Source organism: Natator depressus, chromosome 22 (genome assembly GCF_965152275.1).
Source record: "Natator depressus isolate rNatDep1 chromosome 22, rNatDep2.hap1, whole genome shotgun sequence".
Taxonomy (NCBI): domain Eukaryota; kingdom Metazoa; phylum Chordata; order Testudines; family Cheloniidae; genus Natator; species Natator depressus.
The window spans coordinates 17,831,682-17,852,443 of record NC_134255.1 but is presented as its reverse complement, the minus strand read 5'-3'; the positions used below and the strand labels follow the sequence as shown (position 1 = coordinate 17,852,443).

The 20,762-nt window shown below is 46.0% G+C and overlaps 1 protein-coding gene across 4 annotated transcripts; it reads right to left on the bottom strand.

Moving 5' to 3' along the window:
- Positions 1-9,437: 9,437 nt before the first annotated feature.
- Positions 9,438-20,267, bottom strand: PAFAH1B2 (platelet activating factor acetylhydrolase 1b catalytic subunit 2). Of its 4 annotated transcripts, none has more exons than XM_074936552.1 (7): positions 20,157-20,249; positions 17,036-17,090; positions 14,724-14,811; positions 13,819-13,908; positions 12,551-12,667; positions 11,347-11,469; positions 9,438-10,678 (listed from the first exon to the last, which is right to left on the bottom strand). In XM_074936552.1, the coding sequence occupies exons 3-7, from the start codon at positions 14,802-14,804 to the stop codon at positions 10,400-10,402; spliced, it is 690 nt and encodes a 229-aa protein (XP_074792653.1). In that variant the 5' UTR covers positions 14,805-14,811; positions 17,036-17,090; positions 20,157-20,249; the 3' UTR covers positions 9,438-10,399. The 4 variants fall into 4 exon arrangements, with proteins under 4 accessions (XP_074792653.1, XP_074792654.1, XP_074792652.1 ...); XM_074936553.1 differs by lacking the exon at positions 20,157-20,249 and adding an exon at positions 19,574-19,647; XM_074936551.1 differs by lacking the exon at positions 17,036-17,090 and having other exon boundaries at positions 20,157-20,267.
- Between the last annotated feature and the right edge of the window lie 495 nt (positions 20,268-20,762).

The following is a 20,762-nucleotide window of genomic DNA, read 5'->3' as shown; positions in this document are numbered from 1 at the left end:
ATAGCCATGGCACCATAGTCACCCTGTAATGGAGACATAGACTACAGTGACAAGAAGGGCTTTTACTACTCTTGTAGGCGTTCCACCTCCCTGAGCAATGGCTCCATGTGCACCAGGCATTAGGTCAGCATAGCCCTGGCACTCAGCGATGGGGATTTTCGACACCGCTGAGTGATGTAGCTAGGTCAACCTAAGTTTTGAGTGTAGCCCAGGACTTACAATCCACATAGGAGACACACAAGGGAAATCTAGGTGAGATATTCGGAAAAACTGTCTAACTCTAAAGGGGTGTTAAGCTCTGGAACAGGTTCCCAAGGCAGGTTGTGGAATCCCCATCACTAGAGGTTTTTAAGAACAGGTCGGACAAACACCTATCAGGGATGGTCTAGGTTTACTTGATTCTGCCTCAGTGCAGGGGCTGGACTAGATGAGCTCTCAAGGCCCCTTCCAGCCCCACATTTCTATGATTCTATACCACAACACAAGTTAACACACCAGCCAGTAAATACAGCCAAATATAACCCTGTGCTCTCAGGCCTCCCCCCAAAAGCCGTGTCAAACTGATGGCTTTCACCGCATGCCTTGAAAGTCAGCCCATTCGGGCTATTTCTCGAAAGTGCAGTTGAGCAGCTGGAAATGAGGTGGCAGAGAACCCGGGGGCCAGCTAGCTCTCTCTAGACCCTTCCTGGCTCAGGGACCGCACTTGGGGAAACACTGGTTTGGATGTGTGGCTTCCACAGCTGAGGTGAGGAGATACACTCTCCCCCATGCCAGGAGCAGCAGAGGGTGGTACTGCACAGCTCTTGCATAAGCCACATCTGCTTTGGCCCAGCAAGAGCAGAGTGTGAAAGTGGCAATGCTAGGAGAAGCCACGTGCAGGAGCATCACCAATACTGGTGCGAGCCAGGTCACCTTCCATCCTGGGACAAATTTACACCCCGCAGTCACACACCATTGGCAAAAGTAGAATCTGAGGCCTAAACTACTTGACAAATGTCTGTTTAACTGGACAAAGCAACAGGGGGATATCACTGGGGGAAACTCCACTGAAGTCACTGGAGATGCACCCACCTGCATCAGGGCCAGTTTTGGCCCATAATCTCAAAGTAAGAGCAGCATGAAAAGGGCAAACAGAAGCAATGAACAACGAGGCAATGACGGATGCAAAATCTTATCCGTCCCAGAATTTTTCCTCCCCTAGTTTCTCTCCATTTTTATATACAGAGGGGTCTGATTTACACTCATCTCTCTGGGACAGATAGCGCCAGTTCTTAGCTTGCAGTGAAAGCACCTCTTTCCTGTCATCACAAAGCCCATGGGGAGGTTTGTGAGAGCTGGGGACAAAGTGTTCTCAGGGGAGGGGAGCTAGCTGTGGAATGAACTTCCAGAGGAGACTGGACAAATCTAGAGCCTGGCCATTGCTGGGCAAAGCTACAAGGCCTCCCTTGTCATTAAAGCTTTTCCACCATTGCAAGAATGACATTCACAACACTGACTCCCCCACGAACCCAATACACACCCAAAAACCCCAATCAACCAACCAAAAATCATTCATGTCCCAAGCAGTTTGTACTCAGAACTGGGTAAATAATGAGCAAACATCCATGAATCCACACGTACTTCACAAATATCTATCCTATTATCTTATGTTCCCAACCTTGCTGGTTGAGGATCATGGATATTTTAGGGTGCCCTTTCTTTTGCACTCTCTCACTTATCAGGGAACAGCTGGGATCTGGGGGGACACGTATCTTACAGCACCAAAGATACAAATACTAAATGTTGCTGCAAATAAGAGCCGGGCAGCAGGAACCATGCGGAAATTGGAATGGTAGCAGGCACTGCCAGAGTCAGTTTGTGAGCTCTGTGTCTGAACTGTGAAACTTCCTCTCTGCTCCAGGGCCTTGGGCAATTAGGCATCCTAGGTAAATACAATTTTGCCACCTCACAAGGGTGAGGTAAAGTCCATCCAGAAAACCAGAGAGAAAAACAAAGGCAATAAAGTAAATCAGATAAAGGCTTTGTTGGGCTAGAGCAGTCACTGCTTGTCTACTGCACCTGTCATGCTTAAGGACTTGCTGGGTACTTCTCATTGCATGGAGCCAGACGCTGAGAGGGGTGGGAAGGTCTGTGCCAGCCAGCCAACAAAGCAGACAGGGTGATGGTTCACAGGCAGCTGTCACCTACCTCTCTGGATGCTCTCCATACCCTGTCCAGCTGATTATCCACCACACAAACAAAAAGTTAATCAGTCCCCTCTCACCAGTACCTAATTCAGACAGTTACAAATAATAGTGGAATCAGCCAGTGTTAAAGGAGGCCTCCTGTTAGCATACCTCATGGCCAGTTGCTGCGGACAGACTAGATGACCTGCAAAAGCTGTGACTCTACAACAGGGGATGGATCACTTGATAATTGCCCTGTTCTGTTCATTCTCTTTGGGGCACCTGGCACTGACCACTGTCAGAGGACAGGATACTGGGCTAGATGGACCTTTGGTCTGATCCAGTATGGCCATTCTTATGCTCTTATCTGACTGTTTGTAGTTGATGGCAATTTGATGTTATTAAAACAGTTCTTATAACCAGATGATCATTGGTTTCCTGCAAGGTAGCAGTTCTCAAGCAGGAGTCTGGGGCCTCGAGTAGGTTTTAGGGGGTCCACCTAGCAGGGCTGGCAATAGACTTACTGGGGCTCAGGGCAGAAAGCCGAAGTGCCCCCCCCCCCATTCAGGGCTGAAGACTGGGGCCCCAAGCCCCACCACTTGGGGGCTGAAGCCAAAGCTTGAGCAACTTAGCTTTGCAGGGCCTTCTGTTTGCTACCCCCTAACGCTGGCCCTGCCTTTGTGGCACAGGTGGACCGGGGAGTTTTTATAGCACGGGCTCAGAAAGAAAGAGGTTGAGAATCCCTGCTATAAGATACCTCTGTATCCTCCTGCAGGGAGAGCGAATCTACTGATTCAGGTTGTTCATGGCTTCCAGTTCCATGCTCTCCACAACACATACCCTAGATGTGGGTTTTTTCCTGTTTGATGAAGAAATGAAGTCTCCTGAAACCCAAATCAAACATGCTACCTATGTTGGATCATATTAAAGAAGTTCTGTATTAAAACCACAAATGAGTTTGATTCCCCATAGTTTAAATTCCAGGGTATTACTAATTAAGAGGTCTCTTGGTTTTTGGTACTGTTTCTCTCCCTCTATGTGTGAAACTTGCAAGCTGCTAATTGCGTTAGTACATTCTAAGACAGAGTCTGTTCTCAAAGCAATTCACAGAGAAAGAGACTCAAAGCAATACTCTAATAACAGAAACAGCACCCAGAGACTCTCAGCCCTTTTATTGTATTAACAATTGTGATTAAAATAGAGATAGAGGATGTATATGGATGGATGCTTGGTGTGGATAATAACTGAATGATCAGGGAGGTGCCAGCCTAAGAATGCAGTGTCCATCGGCCGAAGGCGGCGTCAAGTGGAAATAACCAGAGGACCCCCGGAGGGCAGACTGGAATCCACCCAACAGCCTCAAGAATGGGAGAACCAAAGAACAAGATAACATCTAGCAGCACGGGGCCGTTAGGAATGTGCCATCTGCTGATTGATTCAGCAACAGCATGATGAAGCAATTCCCATAGACTGGCCTAGGAAGAAATTCCTATAAAAAGAGACTCTAAAAAGTGAGAACTTTGTGGTCTGATTCTGCAAACCAACTTCCAGGAGCATCAGATGAGCATCTGACAAGGCCCTGTTCCCTCCTCATGTCCAGGCCACCTGGCCAGTGGCTTGGCATGAGCAACTCTAAGGCTGGTAACGTGTGTGTGTGTGAATAAATATGAGATTGAATGGAATGTTATAGCTGTAACTAACTGCTTACTATGATTCTTTCTGTATTCACAGTAAATGTGGTATTTTGCCTTTTCCCCTTTAATAAGATCCTGCTGGTTTTTAATTTATTGGTACAGCACCTACTGAGGTTCCTTCCAGTCCTACACTTCTCTGATTCTATGCTTGGCTTATTTCTGGCATTCAGACAGGCTCCACTCCCCGTGGAAGATACAGGCTTCCCCCTCCGGTCTCACCCATACTATATAGTGCGATGCCAAAGGTAACGGCTCTTACCAAGGGCGGCAGCAGCTCTGTTCCCAGCCAGACTAAGCAATAACTGGACTGTAAGTGGTGTCGTGAGAGTTACAGCTAAGATGTTGGTGGTTAGTGGGAGGCCACTTCCGAAGAGAAGCAATAAATCTGCCACACGTTTCTGAATGACATTCTGTGTTTACCATCCAGCTCCCACATGAACTGGAACACGGATGACAGCTCCTCCTCCCCTGCCACCCTCACGCCCAGTCACTCCTGCACAGCGCTGGGGATGTGGGAGCAAACGGCAAGGTTTACAGAGAGGAAAGTAACAAAACAGAGTAACACTAGAGGGCACTACTGGCCTCTTTCAAAGCCCTTCCTTCACTCCTTTCTCCAGACCCGACAGCAGTGCAGTGACAAACGGAACGGAGGGCCTACCCAAGCATGTAGCTGCCTAGGAAGTGCCTTGCCCCATTTCCACTGTGTCTTCCAGGGTCTCTGTGTGGAGACCTCTACGATCTCCATTAATTTATATTTACAGAGTCTCCTTAGTCACCAAGGCTCCAGAAACAAACTACAAATCATTGATTTATCCACCAGTGCTTGGCAGCCATCTCTGACATGGAATTATTAGGAAAAGCCTCAGAAGCAACCGTACCTCCCTTTATACCTATGAGCTCATGCTGTTCCGAGTCAGATTCCTTGTTTATGTTAAAAGGTCACCTTGACCCCCCCCAACAGATAGCAAATGGTGAGTGGAGGGGAAGAGGAGTCAACATTTGCTCGGGAGAGACAGCTGCAGAATAAGGAGACAAGAGATGCTCGCTATGCTACTGCGCCCTTGGATCACAAAGCAGAACTCAAAAGTCTTTCATTTTGCTCCATTTAGGAGAGAAATGTGATGCCTTGCCACATGCTATTTAAAAGCAAGCCTCCTGCTAGAGCTCCCCACAATACGAAGCACTGCACAGAGCCAGATGGGTTGGGGAAGCCAAGGGGGAGTCTGTCAACATTGTCTTTTAAAAAAAGGGCTTTAGGACCAATATATGATACTGTGGGGGTTCTACTCTCAAGTCTCCCAACTGGGCACACCTGCAGTCCCATATGCAAAGCCTGATGCCAACTTCTAGACCAAAACTGAAGTGTCAGTGTCTGTTATTAACCTCTGGTTTACACACTGCTGGACAAATGTGAGAAGCCTGGCAGACAAGGTGCCAATGCTATCGGGAATTTTATTTCTATACAACCTTTCATCTGAAGATTTGAAAGCACCTGACTGACAAGTCTCACAACATCCTTGTGTATTATTACAGCAGTTTACAGGTGATTGCACTGAAATGCAGAGTGATTTGCCCAAGGTTACACAGGGATTCACAGCAGAACTAGCAATATAATCTATGAAAAACTTCTTGGTTCGAAGGCCAGAGGGGACAACTGGTCTCTGCCAGTAACACCCAAGAGTCTAGTCTCCTGAGGGCTGTAATACTTCCATTTGATTCTGATTACTGGGGTTGTTGTGTGACTTAGTAGTTCCCGGTGATCTACAAGAAGTCAGAGTTACGATCTGGGGTTCCCTTCTGACCTGAAACGCTGTGACCTAGTCTGACCTCCTGCATAACCCAGGCCATAGAACTTCTCTGAATTAAGTCCTGTTTGAACTAGAGAATACCTTTTAGAAAAACACCCAATCTTGGTTTAAAGATTGCCAGTGATGGAGAACCCTCCATGACCCTTCGTTAATTGTACCAATGGTTAATTAGTCTCATTGTTAAAAATTTGCACCTTATTTACACTCTGAATTTGTTCAGCTTCAATTTCCGCCTTTGGATTGTGTCCTACCTCTCTGTGCTAGATTGAAGAGTCCATTATCAAATTTCTGTTCCCCATGGGGGTACTTATAGATTGTGATCAAGTCACCCCTTAACCTTCTCAAACTAAACAGACTGAGCTCTCTTGAGTCTATTACTATAAGGTATGTTTTCCAATCCTTCAGTCACTCTTGCGGTTCCTCTCTGAACCATCTCCTGTTTATCCACAGCCTTCTTGAATTGTGGGCACTAGCAGTAGACACAATATTCCAGCAGCAGTCACACCTATGCTGGGTACAGAAGTAAAATAACCTCTCTCCTCTACTAGATATTTCCTTTATATCCCCACGGTTCACACTGTGAGCTCAAGTTCAGCTGATTATCCACCATGACCCCCAAGTCCTTTTCAGTGACTGCGTCCCACGATAAGAGTCCCCACACTGTGTAAGGATGGGCTACTTTTTTTGATCCTACATGTATAACTTTACATTTGGCCTATTAAAATGCATATTGTTTGCTTGTGCCCAGTTTCCAAGTGATCCAGATCACTGTGTATCAGCAACTTGTCCTCTTCATTATTTACCACTCCCCCAAGTTTGACTCTCAGGCTCTTGCTCAGATTCAGAATACTGCCTCCTTTAGATTGATTTTACAGCGACATCAGTACAAAAGTTCATTTCCTCTTCTATCTCAGGGATATTGAACCCCCCCCGCAAATAATCATTGAATACTAATTAGTGTTCAACGTAGGCCCCCCAATCTGAAAACAAAAGAGCAGAGTTTTGGGTGCAAAACCTAAACTCAGTTTTAAAAAAAACAGGTCCTTGTTAAATCAGATGAGAACAGAGAATCAGAGTGCATCTCACCACACAGGAAACTAAATTAAAAGTGAAGGTTTAGATGAGTCTTCTTCGGAATACCACAGGGATGAATACAGCCAGCTTTACCTGATAAAGGTTTTCACCCCCATCAGATGTCACCCTTCCCAATGCATCACCCCTGGGTGATGACAGGTTGCCACCATTAGCCACTGCGCATCACTCCACACATTCTGATGAACCCTCTGGACACCTCCCCACCCCTGACACACACAGGGAAACCAGAGAGAGACGGAAACCAGAGAAAGACGCACACCAGAACTCATTGGGGTGAAACATTTACATTTATATTGAAATATGCACTAAACATAGTGAGTTCTACCAGTCAATGCCATTTTGCCAAAGCAGAATCACAGCTTTTCCTGGGGAAGGTTCAGTCAGCTCCCAGCAGTGGGCAGCGCCCCCAAGGAAGGTCACCGTGAAGCAGGGCTGTAATTGGATTTTACATACTGTGCAAGCTTCCAGCCTTTGAGGTCCCCCAGCCTGCACCTGGAGTCCCCTTGCTTGCACCCACATACGAGTTCAGAGACAAGGACTCTCTCCTTCCTTTCACACCGTTTCCTTTGCATTTTCTTCACTGCAATAAATATAAAATTGGCAATGCTCATACACCACAGCACAGACAAGATTCCAGGCTTCAGCATACAACTGTAAACGGTAACTAGATTATTTAAAAAAATTAAAAGTTCAGAAAGGGTCAGTTCTTTCACAATCAGCCAGTTACAATGGAAGAAGTCACAAAGGCTACACAGGAGCACCCACACTGGGGTCTGCTGGGCCTGATCCCCAGAGGTGGCAAGCACCCGACAGTTGAAATTGCAAATACTCAGTACTTCTCAGAACCAGGCTCTAATTTTGGGTACAATGAGAAAGAGATTCTCTCCTTGCCTTCCCCAAAGGATATGTGGTTACACTGGGATATGGCCTGGTCACTGCTAGATGGTGGCAACAGGACAGTAGCTTCCATGTCCCAGAGAGAAGAAAGCTGCCCTTCCTTTCCACAGCAGCCACTGCCATGGCCACACACAGAGGTGGTTAATGCAGCTGGGAAAGACACAATGCAGACTGGAGATGAAGGGTTGCGAACGGTGACCCATGCCTAAGCAACATGGCACCTCAGCAAGACATCCGTGAGCATGGAGAGCCACCTGAGCTACTCCGCCCCTGCCCAACCAATGTGTATTCAATATGCCAGACCCACACCACTGCAATCAGCACCAAACCAAAGGGCTCTGGGTCACAGCTGAAGACAGCCTCAGCTGTAAACACACTGCACTGTTACAAAGAGTTAGAGCTTTCTATAAAAAAAAAAAAAATAGATTGCCAGTAAGTAGCTGTCTTACCAGTGTGGTGACACCATGGAGAGACATTTAGTGCATGGGCCAAACAAACATGGTACCTTTCAACAAAAGCCTACAACCCTCAAAAACTAGCAAAGACCGAAGTCCTGTTTCATCCCCCGACTCTTGCTACAGGTGGGCCCATACCACCCTGCTAAATCTTCTCCTCCCAACCTTTGTTTTAAAATCTGCTTGCTCTCTCTGCTCCACACCCCCAAGTTCCTGTGCTGAGGCCTCCATTCTTTCAGCAGAGCTGAATGATGTTTCTACCGTTAATGTTTCAAGCTGTTGGAAGGGAAGGTAGTGGTGCTGCTGAACAAACATGCTGACTGGGCCCATGGAACACTCCCCCAACCCACGCTGGCCTGAGGAGATAAGACCAGGACTACTCCTCTCCCACTGAGCACTATCAAACTTGAACCTTTATTTCTGGGAAGTGGGATTCTTCGGCTTTCCTCCACACCTCTGTGTGGATCACATATACTGGAGACACACACACACACACGCTATGCATGCAATCCAGGCAGAAATCCTGCTATGACAAATCCTACAGCAGCAGAGAAGCGTGATGGGGACATAAACACATTCCTTAATGCTAGATTAAAGCCTGCCTTAAACAGAACCTTTTACTAGAATAAAAGGGCAAACAGGCTATATATACTACATATGTACGTATTTTTGTAGTGGGGTAGAAAAAGCAATCTAGTTAGATCTCCTGTTTAACAAAAATGTAAAACAAAAATCATTTCCTCTTTTAATTACCTGCCAAAAAGCAGCATGACAGTTGAAGGTTGCAGCCTTCATGAACACTTCAACCAGTGCAGAGCCTGCATTGGCTGTTGTATTTTAGCAAGCGGTGGTGTGAACCATTACCAGCGATAACACCACTGCTGAACTCCAATTGTGGTAGGTAAGTCAATGAAGAATAAACTTGGTTAAAGTATTTTTATTTTTAAGTAGCAAGGCTCTGCATTGGGTCTCAAACAGTTTCTTATTGATAAGAATGTTTTTTTCCTGTTCACCTTTAAATGAATGACAATTTTATATAGTCATTACACAGATTATAATTAGCTCTCGTATAAAAAGCTCTAGCGAGACAGAGTCCTTACGAACAGGCCACTCTCCACACTAACTCCATTTGCTGGAGGGGAAAGGGGCAGTGTCCAGGAGAGGAAAAGGCTACAGACTGACTCAATTCTTTACTGTCAAAGGCCTTATTTGCTTGAATAAAATGTTTGTACAAGTAAAACAGAAGCAATAAAGAAATATACACCGTAGCACTGGTAAAGCGTTAGATTGGTTCCGGCCTTGCAAAGAGGGGCTGAGTATGGATTTAAAAAAAAAAAAAAAAAAAAAAGTGTAACAGTCATACTTTAAAAAAATTGGAACGATGAACATGAACAGCCCTGTGCAGAATCCTGTAGCACAGCCCTCCCTGTGGGATGAACTGTCAACTCTACGTTTCTGATCGGCTTGTGTCTGATGTTTGCTGGAAAACTAAGCTCCTAAACCAAAGAACTGTTAAAAGCTGCCAATACTGTACACAAACCAAAGAACAGGTACTACAGAAGACATGATATTCAACAGCACCCAAATGAGACTGCCCACAGCCCAAGCAACAATGGAATGAAGTTTGTCACACCGAACAGACTTTGTAAAACAAAACAATATTTTGGGAGTGTTAAATGAGTTCAGCTCAACTAACACTTTGGTTTTTTACATTTCTGAATTCCAGTTACATTTAGTCTCATGCTGCTTCAAAAACAAAGAGCCAGAAAGCAACAAGTGTCTCTTAAAAAAACCTTAGTAAATAAAACTTCTAAAGGTGGGAACGGTTTTTGAAAAAAAATGCAGTTGTTTTGTTTCTAGTGAGTGGAATGCAATTCTGGTTCCCAAGCTAATACATAAGAGTATAATCCCTAGGGAAAGGAAAAGCTAAACCGAGAGCTGCATATGGGTTATTAGAGTCAGGCTGACAGGGTTCTTGGGGCACCGTAGAGGAATAATGCATGTGGAGGGGCACAGAGGTGACAGTCTTGTTCTCATTTTAAATGAGGAATGGTTTAAAAGTAAAAATCTTCTTTAGCTAATTTCTTCCTGCAGTAAAACCAGTCAGCCCTGCCCTTTTATGTACAAGACCAGTTTGACGTTAGCCCTCCCCCTCAAAACACTAGATACGAACATCCAGTAACATTCTACAATGGAAAGTGCTTTAAGAAAGAAGGATTCTGTAGTGCCAGTGATAGAACTGATCCGATGGGGCCGGGATGACGTTGAACACTGATATTAGCTGATCAGGCCAGAGCAGCTTGCTTCTCCTCAGGGGTCTCCTCCAGTAGCTGCATGATCAGTTCATGGAGGGGTTTGCAGATCTTTGCATAGCCCCCTCCCGTCAGGTGCAGAAAATCAAACATGTCATGGCAGGAGATGGCGCCATCCGAGTGCACGAAGCCCCCACTGACGTCCAGGAGCTGGACGCTGGCGAGTTTTGGGAGCGAGGCTTTTAGCAGCTGGTTCACCTTGGCATTCTTCTGCCGCAAAGGGTTTGGCTTCTCGCCTCGAGGTAGCAAGCTCTGATATAGGAAGGAGGCAAAGAAGAGAGCTTTGAAGTGACTCAGACAATATAATAACTTTCTCTTTCTAGGCTTAGACCCTTAAAGCTCAGAATGAGGGTCCATCCCATGGGTGGCACTCCTCCCCCTGCACATCTGCCTCAGCCCTATCCAGCCCCACTTTGAAACATGACTGAAAACAGTCTGAAGGACACTGCTGACACATGGGCAGAATCTGCTCCTCTTTTCACCAATTCTTATTAGCTACTTATGTCCTCTTTCTATGCAGTTTTAATCGTTGGTAATGCAACTCCCACAGCAGAAGACGACAGTCTATGCTGTTTGAGCACAGGATCAGAACTGGTATTGATCAAGTTCTAGTCCCAGCTCTGTCTCCATCATTCTCATCTCTCATGTGATTTCACCGCTTCCGTTTCTCTGTCTGGGACAAAGACGCCTCTAATGAGAAGGTAATACTCTTCTGAAGGGGTTGAGAAAGTTAGATAATGTTGGCAAAGCCCTCTGAACAGGAGAAACCTTCCTACAGTGTTTATTATCGTAAATAAGTTACGACCCTCCCCCCAAAATGTACAGGTAACACCCAATACCATTGGGACAGGGGTGCAAACAACACACGACATGGGTTGTTCCAATGGTGCTATGTTATCACAACCCTCTGATGCGCATACCAACACAATAACTTTGGCCTGTGGCTGTCGGGTATTTATCAGCCGCACGATGGCCTCGATTCCACCTGCTACTTCCTCTGCTGTATTTTCATGGTTATTTGTTCCAACCCAGACGACAATGACCTGTGAAGAGGAAACAGGAACTGTGCAGCAGGTTTACCACTCCACTCAAGGTACACAAACAGGAGGGGCTGTAGCAGCCATACTAGTTCTTGTGGAAAGGGCAATAGCTGGGACCTAGACTGTCTGCAACCAATTAGACAAAACAATTAAGAGTTAGGCTTAAATATTAAAAGTCCCAGACTGTCAGCTTTGTTGACTCTTGAATCATTTCTTCTCAACTTAAGACTGCTCCCTCTCACTCAGTACAGAACCAGAGTCACAGTGTTAAGGGAAGCTACCCTGATCAGCACAGGAACAGATCTCTGACACTTCTTCTGCACAGTGTTTAGTGACCAATTCAGACCCCTAGAGTACCTTGCATCTTGCCTGTCCTTACAGCATACTAGATGTGTACGAAGCAGACTATAAGTGTCACAGGAGAAGAGGCTTATTTGTTTGTAAAGCACCAACTACAGTCTTGGCTCTCAAATGAAACCCTTTTACAGCATTTCTCTATTTTTAAGCCTTAACCTCTTATGTTGGGGTCATCAATGTGCCTGACAATGGTGACCAAACTTGAACCTGTGCTGTACATTATCTATTGTAGGCATTTGGAAGCACCCTGTATGACAACACCCTGGTACACTGTACGTCATTTAGAATGTGCTATGAGTTGCGTGAAACCTTGCTGTGGCCTGAGTTACAATCTCATTGAGATGGATAGGTACGAATGCACCCTTCAATTAATATAGCTGTAAAAATTCCATACCCTGAAGGAACAGCTAAATGCAGTGTCCAGCCCTGAAAGAACCTAAGGAGTGGTTTTTGGGTCAGGGTGCAGGATGAAGAGTTAGTTTTTGGTGCTATAAGCAAAAGAAGGTGTTTCTTGCTACTTGATTCCTTCTGTCTTCAGAGGCACAGGACTTTGTATATTCCTTGTAAATAAACACTCTTTAGAGAGGAGCTCTAAAGAAGCAGCTAAGAGTTCATTGGTTAGAGAGGGACTGTATTTTGGTGTCCTCAGCTCTGTACTAGACAATATTCAGAGTTTTTTTCTAAAATGAAAAACAAACATAAAAGCCAGCTCTGTATGTGTTTATACCTTGGGTTTAATGTTCTCCAATTCACCATTCTTCAATCTCCACAGAACATGAGCTGTTGTGTCCCCACCGATCCCAAAATTCAATGCATGAAGGGGTGAAAAGAGCTCTCGCCATATCTGTAACCAGGAACCAATTCAATATTTTAGCTCAAGTGTGATTCTTCAGCAACAAAAATAAAACACTTCACATACAGAGGTAGCTCAGGTAATGATACATTTGAAGTGAGTGAAGATATACTCCAGTGGAAGCATTACACATTCTCTGCGCCAGAAGAGGTGGAATCACAGCAGTTAATGAGCTCCGTCCTGGCGTAGAGAAAAGAGGGAGCTAATACAGAGCAATTTCCCTTCAACCCATCCAGGAGGGATGTCGATGGCCCAGGAAGGGAGCCATCTCCAGACCATCACGGCCAGAATCAGATCTCTGCTAAACATGGGACTTTGGAGGAGGGAAAGGAACTCCTTTTACTGCCTAGGAAGTTAGAAGTCTAGAACCAAATGAGTCACACGGGAAAGTAACACTTTCAGTGCAAAGCAGTTTGGTAGCCATCACTGATGAAACAGTGGACGAAGGGCTTTCAAAACATTTTATACATTTTTTTAAAACATCCTAGTTGCTGCCTTTCCTAATCTCTGGACATTGGGATAGTCAATAGCACAGTCTCTACACCAGCAGAGGGATAAGCATGTTAGAACACTGTATGCAAGAGGGTTACATTGAAATTCTCTGGCTAAGGAGATACACGCACTAAGTTTCATATTTGTACCAGAGTGAGATAAGAAAACTTCATTACTGAAAACCAAGTGAAAAACAGTCACAGTGGAGTGGGATGGGCACAATCTAGAATACAGAAGGTGTGGGGCGAAGAGAGGATAGAATTCATTTTAAATCTACAAAAGGGCTCACACAGTGACTGCAGAGTAAGGAAGACAGAGTGACAACAGGGAGATAGAGGGACAGAAATGGGATGCGTACAGTGAAACTGAGAAGGCGGCAAGTGACCTCAGGGAAAGGAGGGGTGGGGTAGAGGTTCAAAGTGGCTGACGGGACGGGACAGGACTGGAGAAGCCTGGGGCAAGCGCAGGGAAATGGAAGTGATCAAGGTTTGGAAAGCAGCTGAAGAAGCAGCGGAGGTAAGATTAGAAAGGGCCGGAGGACAAGGAGGCACTGTCAGTATTGCGTATGTTCACCAGTTACTGGACTAGAAGTGATAGGGAGGCACCATCTCAGTCATCTAACCCCACAACTTCATCCACTCCAGCCATACCTCATACTGCTGTAGCAATTGCACCATGGAATCACCCACAAACAGCACATCGGGCTCCTTGTCCTTGCAGTCCAAGACAAATCTGTTATGCTGTTTAAAAGAAAGCAGCAACATAAGCGCCAGCTGACAGTTTCCCTTTGGTATCTGTAACCCATACACAGAAAGTGAGAGTTGCCCAACCAGTTCCTCTGCCGCCAAACTTTGTGACTTTCCATCCTGTCTGCCCCTCAGGCATGTAACTTTAGTTTAACTCCTTAACTGCTGGACCTCCCTCCCTGCCTGCTCTCTCCCTGGCATAGACAAGTTCTGACATTTTAAATGGCCACTCCTTTACAACTCAGAGCCCCTCAGGCTATACTACACACCACACACAAAGGAGGTGCTTGCTCCAGATACTGTGTTCAGCAGTTCTAAATCTATGGGTCATTCAGGTTGTTGGCTAGTCACAATACAAGTCTCCTCAGATATTTCACCCTGTCTAGGAGGAGCTTTAATAATCTAGTGGTACGAACAGGAGACTCCGAGTCCAGACACTTGGGTTCAGCTTTTCTCAGCTTTGTCACTGCTTGGCTATATTACACACTTCAGTGCTCTCCCGCTTATTTGTTTTTAATAAACTGGTTGGCGATTCTTCTCAATTAGTGAGCCAGCTGAAATATCTTTCTGGAACTCTATTTCAAAATGTGATTTTCAGGTCATGCCACAAAGCTGCTTTTTGCCTCTTTTATCGTGGCAGGTTACTGGAACTCATCAATGACGCTGCTAACATCTGGGTGGCTGAGCTGCACCAGCCACAAAATCAGAAACGTAAGCACCTGTATTTTGCTCATCATGCACTTGATTGCCTCACAATCTGCTAGTAAAGAGGATTCTATCTAATTTGTCAGCTGTGTTATCAGTTTTACCTGCGACATCCACCTGTCGTCTCCTTGAATATCTTCAGCTGCATGTGGAACTGCTGCTGGGTTTGAGTCTCCCTGGCTCATTCTATTCCTGTTAAAAGAACATTTAATACATGTAACGCTATACATGGAAGATCAAAATCAAGCTCTGACTCTCAAGAGGCCAGACCTGTTGTCATGCACTCGTACAAGGAGTCAAGACCAGCAGTGGCTTAGCTTGAAAGAATTGCATTTACAGACATTTATAACTAATAACAATTTGCATCTGTTCTGCTGAAAGCTAATATGCCTGGAAGACTCACTTAAGCAAGTTTTATTCCATGCAGGAACCCCAAATTGTCCCTGCAGCATGATCTTCTTGAAACCACTCTACCGACTTGTGATCAGTGACATCCAAACAGGTGAAAACAACCTTTTAAAAATATCAAGTTCATTTTAGTGCGATCTTTGCAGGAGCACCTATCTCACCCATAAAGAAAAGGAGGACTTGTGGCACCTTAGAGACTAACCAATTTATCTGAGCATAAGCTTTCGTGAGCTACAGCTCACTTCATCGGATCTTGCATCCGATGAAGTGAGCTGTAGCTCACGAAAGCTTATGCTCAAATAAATTGGTTGGTCTCTAAGGTGCCACAAGTCCTCCTTTTCTTTTTGCGAATACAGACTAACACGGCTGCTACTCTGAAACCTATCTCACCCATGTTCATTTTTCACTATAACACAGTATACATGCGAATCATCATAGGATTTGCCACTACTTGTACAATACCCAGACTGCAACTGCAAATACACATTTCAGATGGATTAACTGGTTTCAAAAGACAGTGTACTAGCCCCATTGGCCCAAGAGGGTCTAAGCAGAAAACATTAGAATTCCACACGGGGCTGGCACCTCCGAAGTGTCTTTAGCGCAGTTCTGTGTAATAAGACAAAAAACTTTATTCTGAAGCCAGTGTGTTGGTCTAGTGGAGAATACCATTAGCCAACACACAGGAAACAGACAGGAATATACCTTGGGAAAGAAAGGAATGGGACTGAAATATGCAGCCCTGAAAAAAGCTGGGTGAAAACCTAAGAACCCTTACTTTGGTATAGCTAGTTTTATGTTAGATGCAAAATGTAGAGACACCAGGTGGTCCCTCTGGCACATGCAAATAGGGAAAGAGAATGCCCATATCCAAGTGCCAGAGATCAGAAATCATAAAATTACATTTAAAAATATTTGCTCTAAAGTATTTTCATATTTAACCCTACAGACTAGTGCTTCCTTTTGAGTAATGTACATAGAATAATACAAGCTGAGGGGAGAGTAATTTCTTTTGAAGTCTTTTTAGACAAAATATCATTAGTGATAGTTAATGTTATCTTGCTCTGTAAGCTTGCATTTTCTCTCAATTTGTGCTTTATACATGCGCACACATATACTGTGAAATATTCTTAGCATTAAGTCGTTTTTCTCATCTAGAAGAGATTTCACTGTTTCCAGAACTGCAATTTGCTCACTATGATGCAGTGAAACCTAGGACATTCATACCATACCATTAGAAACAGAGTGATCTAGTGATCCAAGTTGACTATAGAAGTGGGCTCTACTACAGGGATTGGCAACCTTTGGCCCGCAGCCTGCCAGGGAAACATCCCTCGGCCCACGCGGCTTCCTGCAGCCCCCATTGGCTGGGGACGGCGAACCGCGGCCAGTGGGAGTTGTGATCGGCCGCACCTGCAGATGCTGCAGGTAAACAAACCGATCCGGCCCGCCAGCAGCTTTCCCTGGCAGGCTGCATGCCAAAGGTTGCTGATCCCTGCTCTACTGTATTATTATAAAGAGGAAAACAATTTTGGAATGTTCTTTTATATGTAACAGTCCAACCCGCATAACTGCTTTATCCACAAATAACTGAAATCACAACATTTACAAGCCGCTCTATAAAGTTCATGTGCCACGTACACACCATGCATTACTCTCACCGCTACACATGTACACAAAGAACTCCAAGGCGAGCAACAGGAGGGAGCACACAGCGCTCCCACAAAGCAAACCTTTTCTGACACAAGAGGCGACTGATACCAATATTTATTCTAACTTTTTTCGCCTCAAATGACTCTTGCTAAGAAGTCACACACCATTATGTACACATTTATCCCTGCATTTAGGAGCAGAACACGCACCCTAGCACTGGAAGGAGAATTTGCCAAAACTAGGCTTACACAACATATGCCCTCTTCACAACAGGAAGTGCTAATGTTAATGGCTGACAACCATAGATAAAAGTATTGTTATGGAGACAAAGGGTTTGATGCACAACAGCACTTACTCATTTTGGTGAAAACAGTTTCAAGTTTCCTGAAGCCTTCTGGGTCAATGTTGCCCTAGAGTGAACGAAGTAAAAGGTCTACTGCACACAAGAAAAGCTTGCCACACCAGATCAGACCATAGCTCCATCCGGCCTTGTGGCCTGCAGTTGCCAATAGCTTATGTTTCAGAGAAAGGAGAAAACTTAATTCACCGATTACAGAACATATGAATTTCCATACTGGTTCAGACCTGTTGGCAGCTCATCTAATCCAATATCCTGTCCTTGGCAGTGGCCAACACCAAATGCTTGAGAAGAAGGTCAAGAACTCCACAGCAGACAGACATAGGATTATCAGACTTCATGAAAGTCTTGTCCCAACCCCTAACAGTCAGAGATTGTCTTAAGACCTGAAACATGACATTTTATATTCCTTCCAATGCTTTTTTGGGGCAGCATAGTCTATTAGAGCCAATATTCTTGTTATCCATATAACAATTCATCTTTAAATACAGCACAGTACAGGAAGAGGGGAATGAGTCCTGAAGATGAGATCTGAGCTATAGCTATTACTAATGGACATGAAATTAACCAGCTCTTTAAAAAATTCAGTCACATGATTTGATTCAGTAACCTAAATAACCCTAAATACACTTATCACTTAAAAGTCCCACAATATCTCCACCAATACTCTTGGCAAGAACTTTGGTTGAAACCCTTTTGGCTGCCACAGATAACTGTTTCATGGTATCAAAGTATGCAGGTGTATGTGGGGAATAAAGTCTCACCTAATCAACTGATCAGTGACTTTCACCCACAGTGGCAAAGAGAATTACAGTGTTGAGAGGTTCAGGTATTTTTCCATGAGTGTATTAGTTTCCACCCACCCCACAACGGCCAGTCCCTCTTCTAGCGTAATATTAATGTGCCTAGAACACACAGCATCAGAGACCCAAAAGTGACTTTATGGGATGCTAAGAAATACAAAGTAATGGGAAACAGACATGAAAATGGGTGGATCATAATACAGATGATAGTCTTCCATACTCAAGCATATGGGGTTGATCCTGTACTAGACAAAGGATTTTTACTCCTGTAGATGTGTGAGCAAGAAATTAGAGCTCCCTGTAGTCTGGACCAGGAGACTGCTCTGAAGTGTACTACAGGAAGCATTTCAGGAATATAGGTCAATTTGCAACAAGGTGGAAGGAGGTCTAAGAATTCTCCTCTATCCTTTAACAGAAATTTCTTCTCTTTACTCCTACCACCCATTATGATTACAAAGAACAACATAGTTTCCAGTCAGCTTCCTCCTCTGGAACTTGATCCCACAATGAAGTAGGAACGATGACTTTTTAGACAGCAGCAGCCAAGTTGTGAGGAAAACAAGTGTCTCTTTAAACAAATATTTGATAGTTACAGCAGAAGGAGAAAAGTGGCAAAACTGCATCAGATAATGTCCCAGTGTGAAAGTCCCTCTTTAGAGACATATGGCATCATAACCCGGGAAGGTCCGAAGTTCCATATTCAAAGCTACAGATGTACATCATTTCCATTTTACCTTTGTAAAGTCATATGATTATAATTTTGCTAATAGCGCATCCCTGATGCAAAAAGACTGTGCAAAAAAAACTGAGGTTATACAAAATTTGAGACTCAGTGGATCAGTAAGACTAAGTTATGGACATTTATAGACCATTAAGGTAAATTAGGAGACAGTTTATACAAATTCTACATTTCTCCTCTTGCCTCAAACAACAATCCCCACTCCCACCCCCTTAGAAATAATTTTATAAAGTCCTGTGCACCACCAGATGGCAACGGGAGCAGAGCAAATAACGAGGCCTTAGCTAGACTGTTGGTAGCCTGACAGTCTTATGCTCTAATAAATTTGTTAGTCTTTAAGGTGCCACAAGTACTCCTGCTCTTTTTGCAGATACTGACTAACAGCTGCTACTCTGAAACCTGTCATACAGCAAATGAGACTCAGCTACTCTCATCATTTGAAAGGGTTCCTTTCAAGGCTCCGTTGAAACACATTGGCAGGTACAGTTTGGAGAAAGCTGCCTGTTCTTGGGACAGAGGACTACCGTCTCCTGGTTGTCAACTCAACATCTTTCACCAGAAGATTCACCTAGTTTTTAAAGAAACACCAAAAGAATAAAAGAAACATTGCCCCAGTAAGTCAGGACTTGTGTGTTACAGTATTCCTCCTCCTTGCTACCCAAACCCATTAGGATTGAGAATCTCATTCCATCCAGGATGTGAACAGATTCTGGAATCCTATCCTGTTATTATGGCTGTGTCTGACAGTAGAGTCTGGCACAGAGTAGATCGAACGTGCTTGTGAAGCGAAGAGGCTGTTGGTCAGACTGGCCACAAGCACAACTCAGGGTTTTAAAAAAAAAATAATCCAGAAGTCCACGCCGCATAACTATTGCCCAGGCCTTCAAAATCCCGTGTGTACAGAGGAAAGGTTTTAAATTCAAGTGTCATGTATGTAATAACCTCCAACGGTTATACACAAAGTGATAACAATGCTTACACTTGATTTCTCACCTGTGTTTTTGGGAAAGACCCTAGCAGGAGGGCGGAGCAGCTCACGGTGAGTTCATGGCGGAGCGGTCCCCTTTCCCTATGCCCCACCCCCAGTTCCCGTGAGCGGCTGCCTCCCTGCACACCAGGGGTTAGTACCCAACGGCCACGCCGACCCACAAACTCACACAACCCGCTCCTCGCTCCCTCGCCCACAACCAGACACCGCCACCGCCGCGGAGCCGGGCAGCGGGCGCCCGCCCTGGCCCTGGCCGCGCCGGGAGCGAGGCGGGGTCCCCGGCGGCAGGGCCCTGCAGGGAGGGGGCCCCAGGCCCCGGCCGGGGATGCGGCCCCCTCGGGGCACGGCAGCAGGCCGGGCGCAAAGGCAGAGCCGGAGAAAGACCCGCTCCCAGGCCGCGGCGCTGCGGAGCCAACGACCAAGCGGCCGCTCCAGGGGCCGGGCGGAGCCCCCGCGCCGCCCGGGACAGACGGGCCGCGGCTCCGCGCCGGAACCGCCCCCGGCCGGCGGCGCGAGCAGGCCCGGCCCGGCCGCGCGCCCCCGGCTGCCTGAGGCGGCGCAGGGCGGCCCCGGGTCTGTCTCACTCACGCTGGCTGCGGCTCCCCCCGCGTCTCCATCTCGCTCTCGGGCGGGCGGCGCGTCCCTCCCCCGCGGCCCCAGACTGCCGCTGCGCCTGCGCACTACGCTGCTTCCGCTTCCGCCCCCCCACGCCTACCAATCACGTGCCGGCTGTGCCGGAAATCCCGCCCAGCCCGTCTCCGGGCTTTCCCTCCCCCCGCCCGTAGGGGGCGCCGAGGGGCCCTGGCGCGGGGAGAGCGGGGGGGCTGCCCAGGAGGGCCTGGGTGAGGCGATGGGACATGGCACGGCCTGATGAGGTCACCGGGCAGCATGGTGACGAGACAAAGTGTCCCCACAGAACGCTGATACACCTGGTGACGTGAACACTTCGTTGGAGACGCGGCAGTGGCGCAGTGTGATGACGTCACTGCACAGCATGATGAGCAAACCACGTGTCATCACAGAGCAATGATGCGTGTGCTGACGTGATGACCTCATCTGCAATGAGGCCGTGGATTAACCTGATGATGTCACCTCACTGGGCATCATGATGTCAGGCATAGGGGGCTGGGCTGGGGGCGGCATTGGACCCTGCTGGAGGTCATGTTGCTGTTGTGAGTTGACATTTTTGCCCAG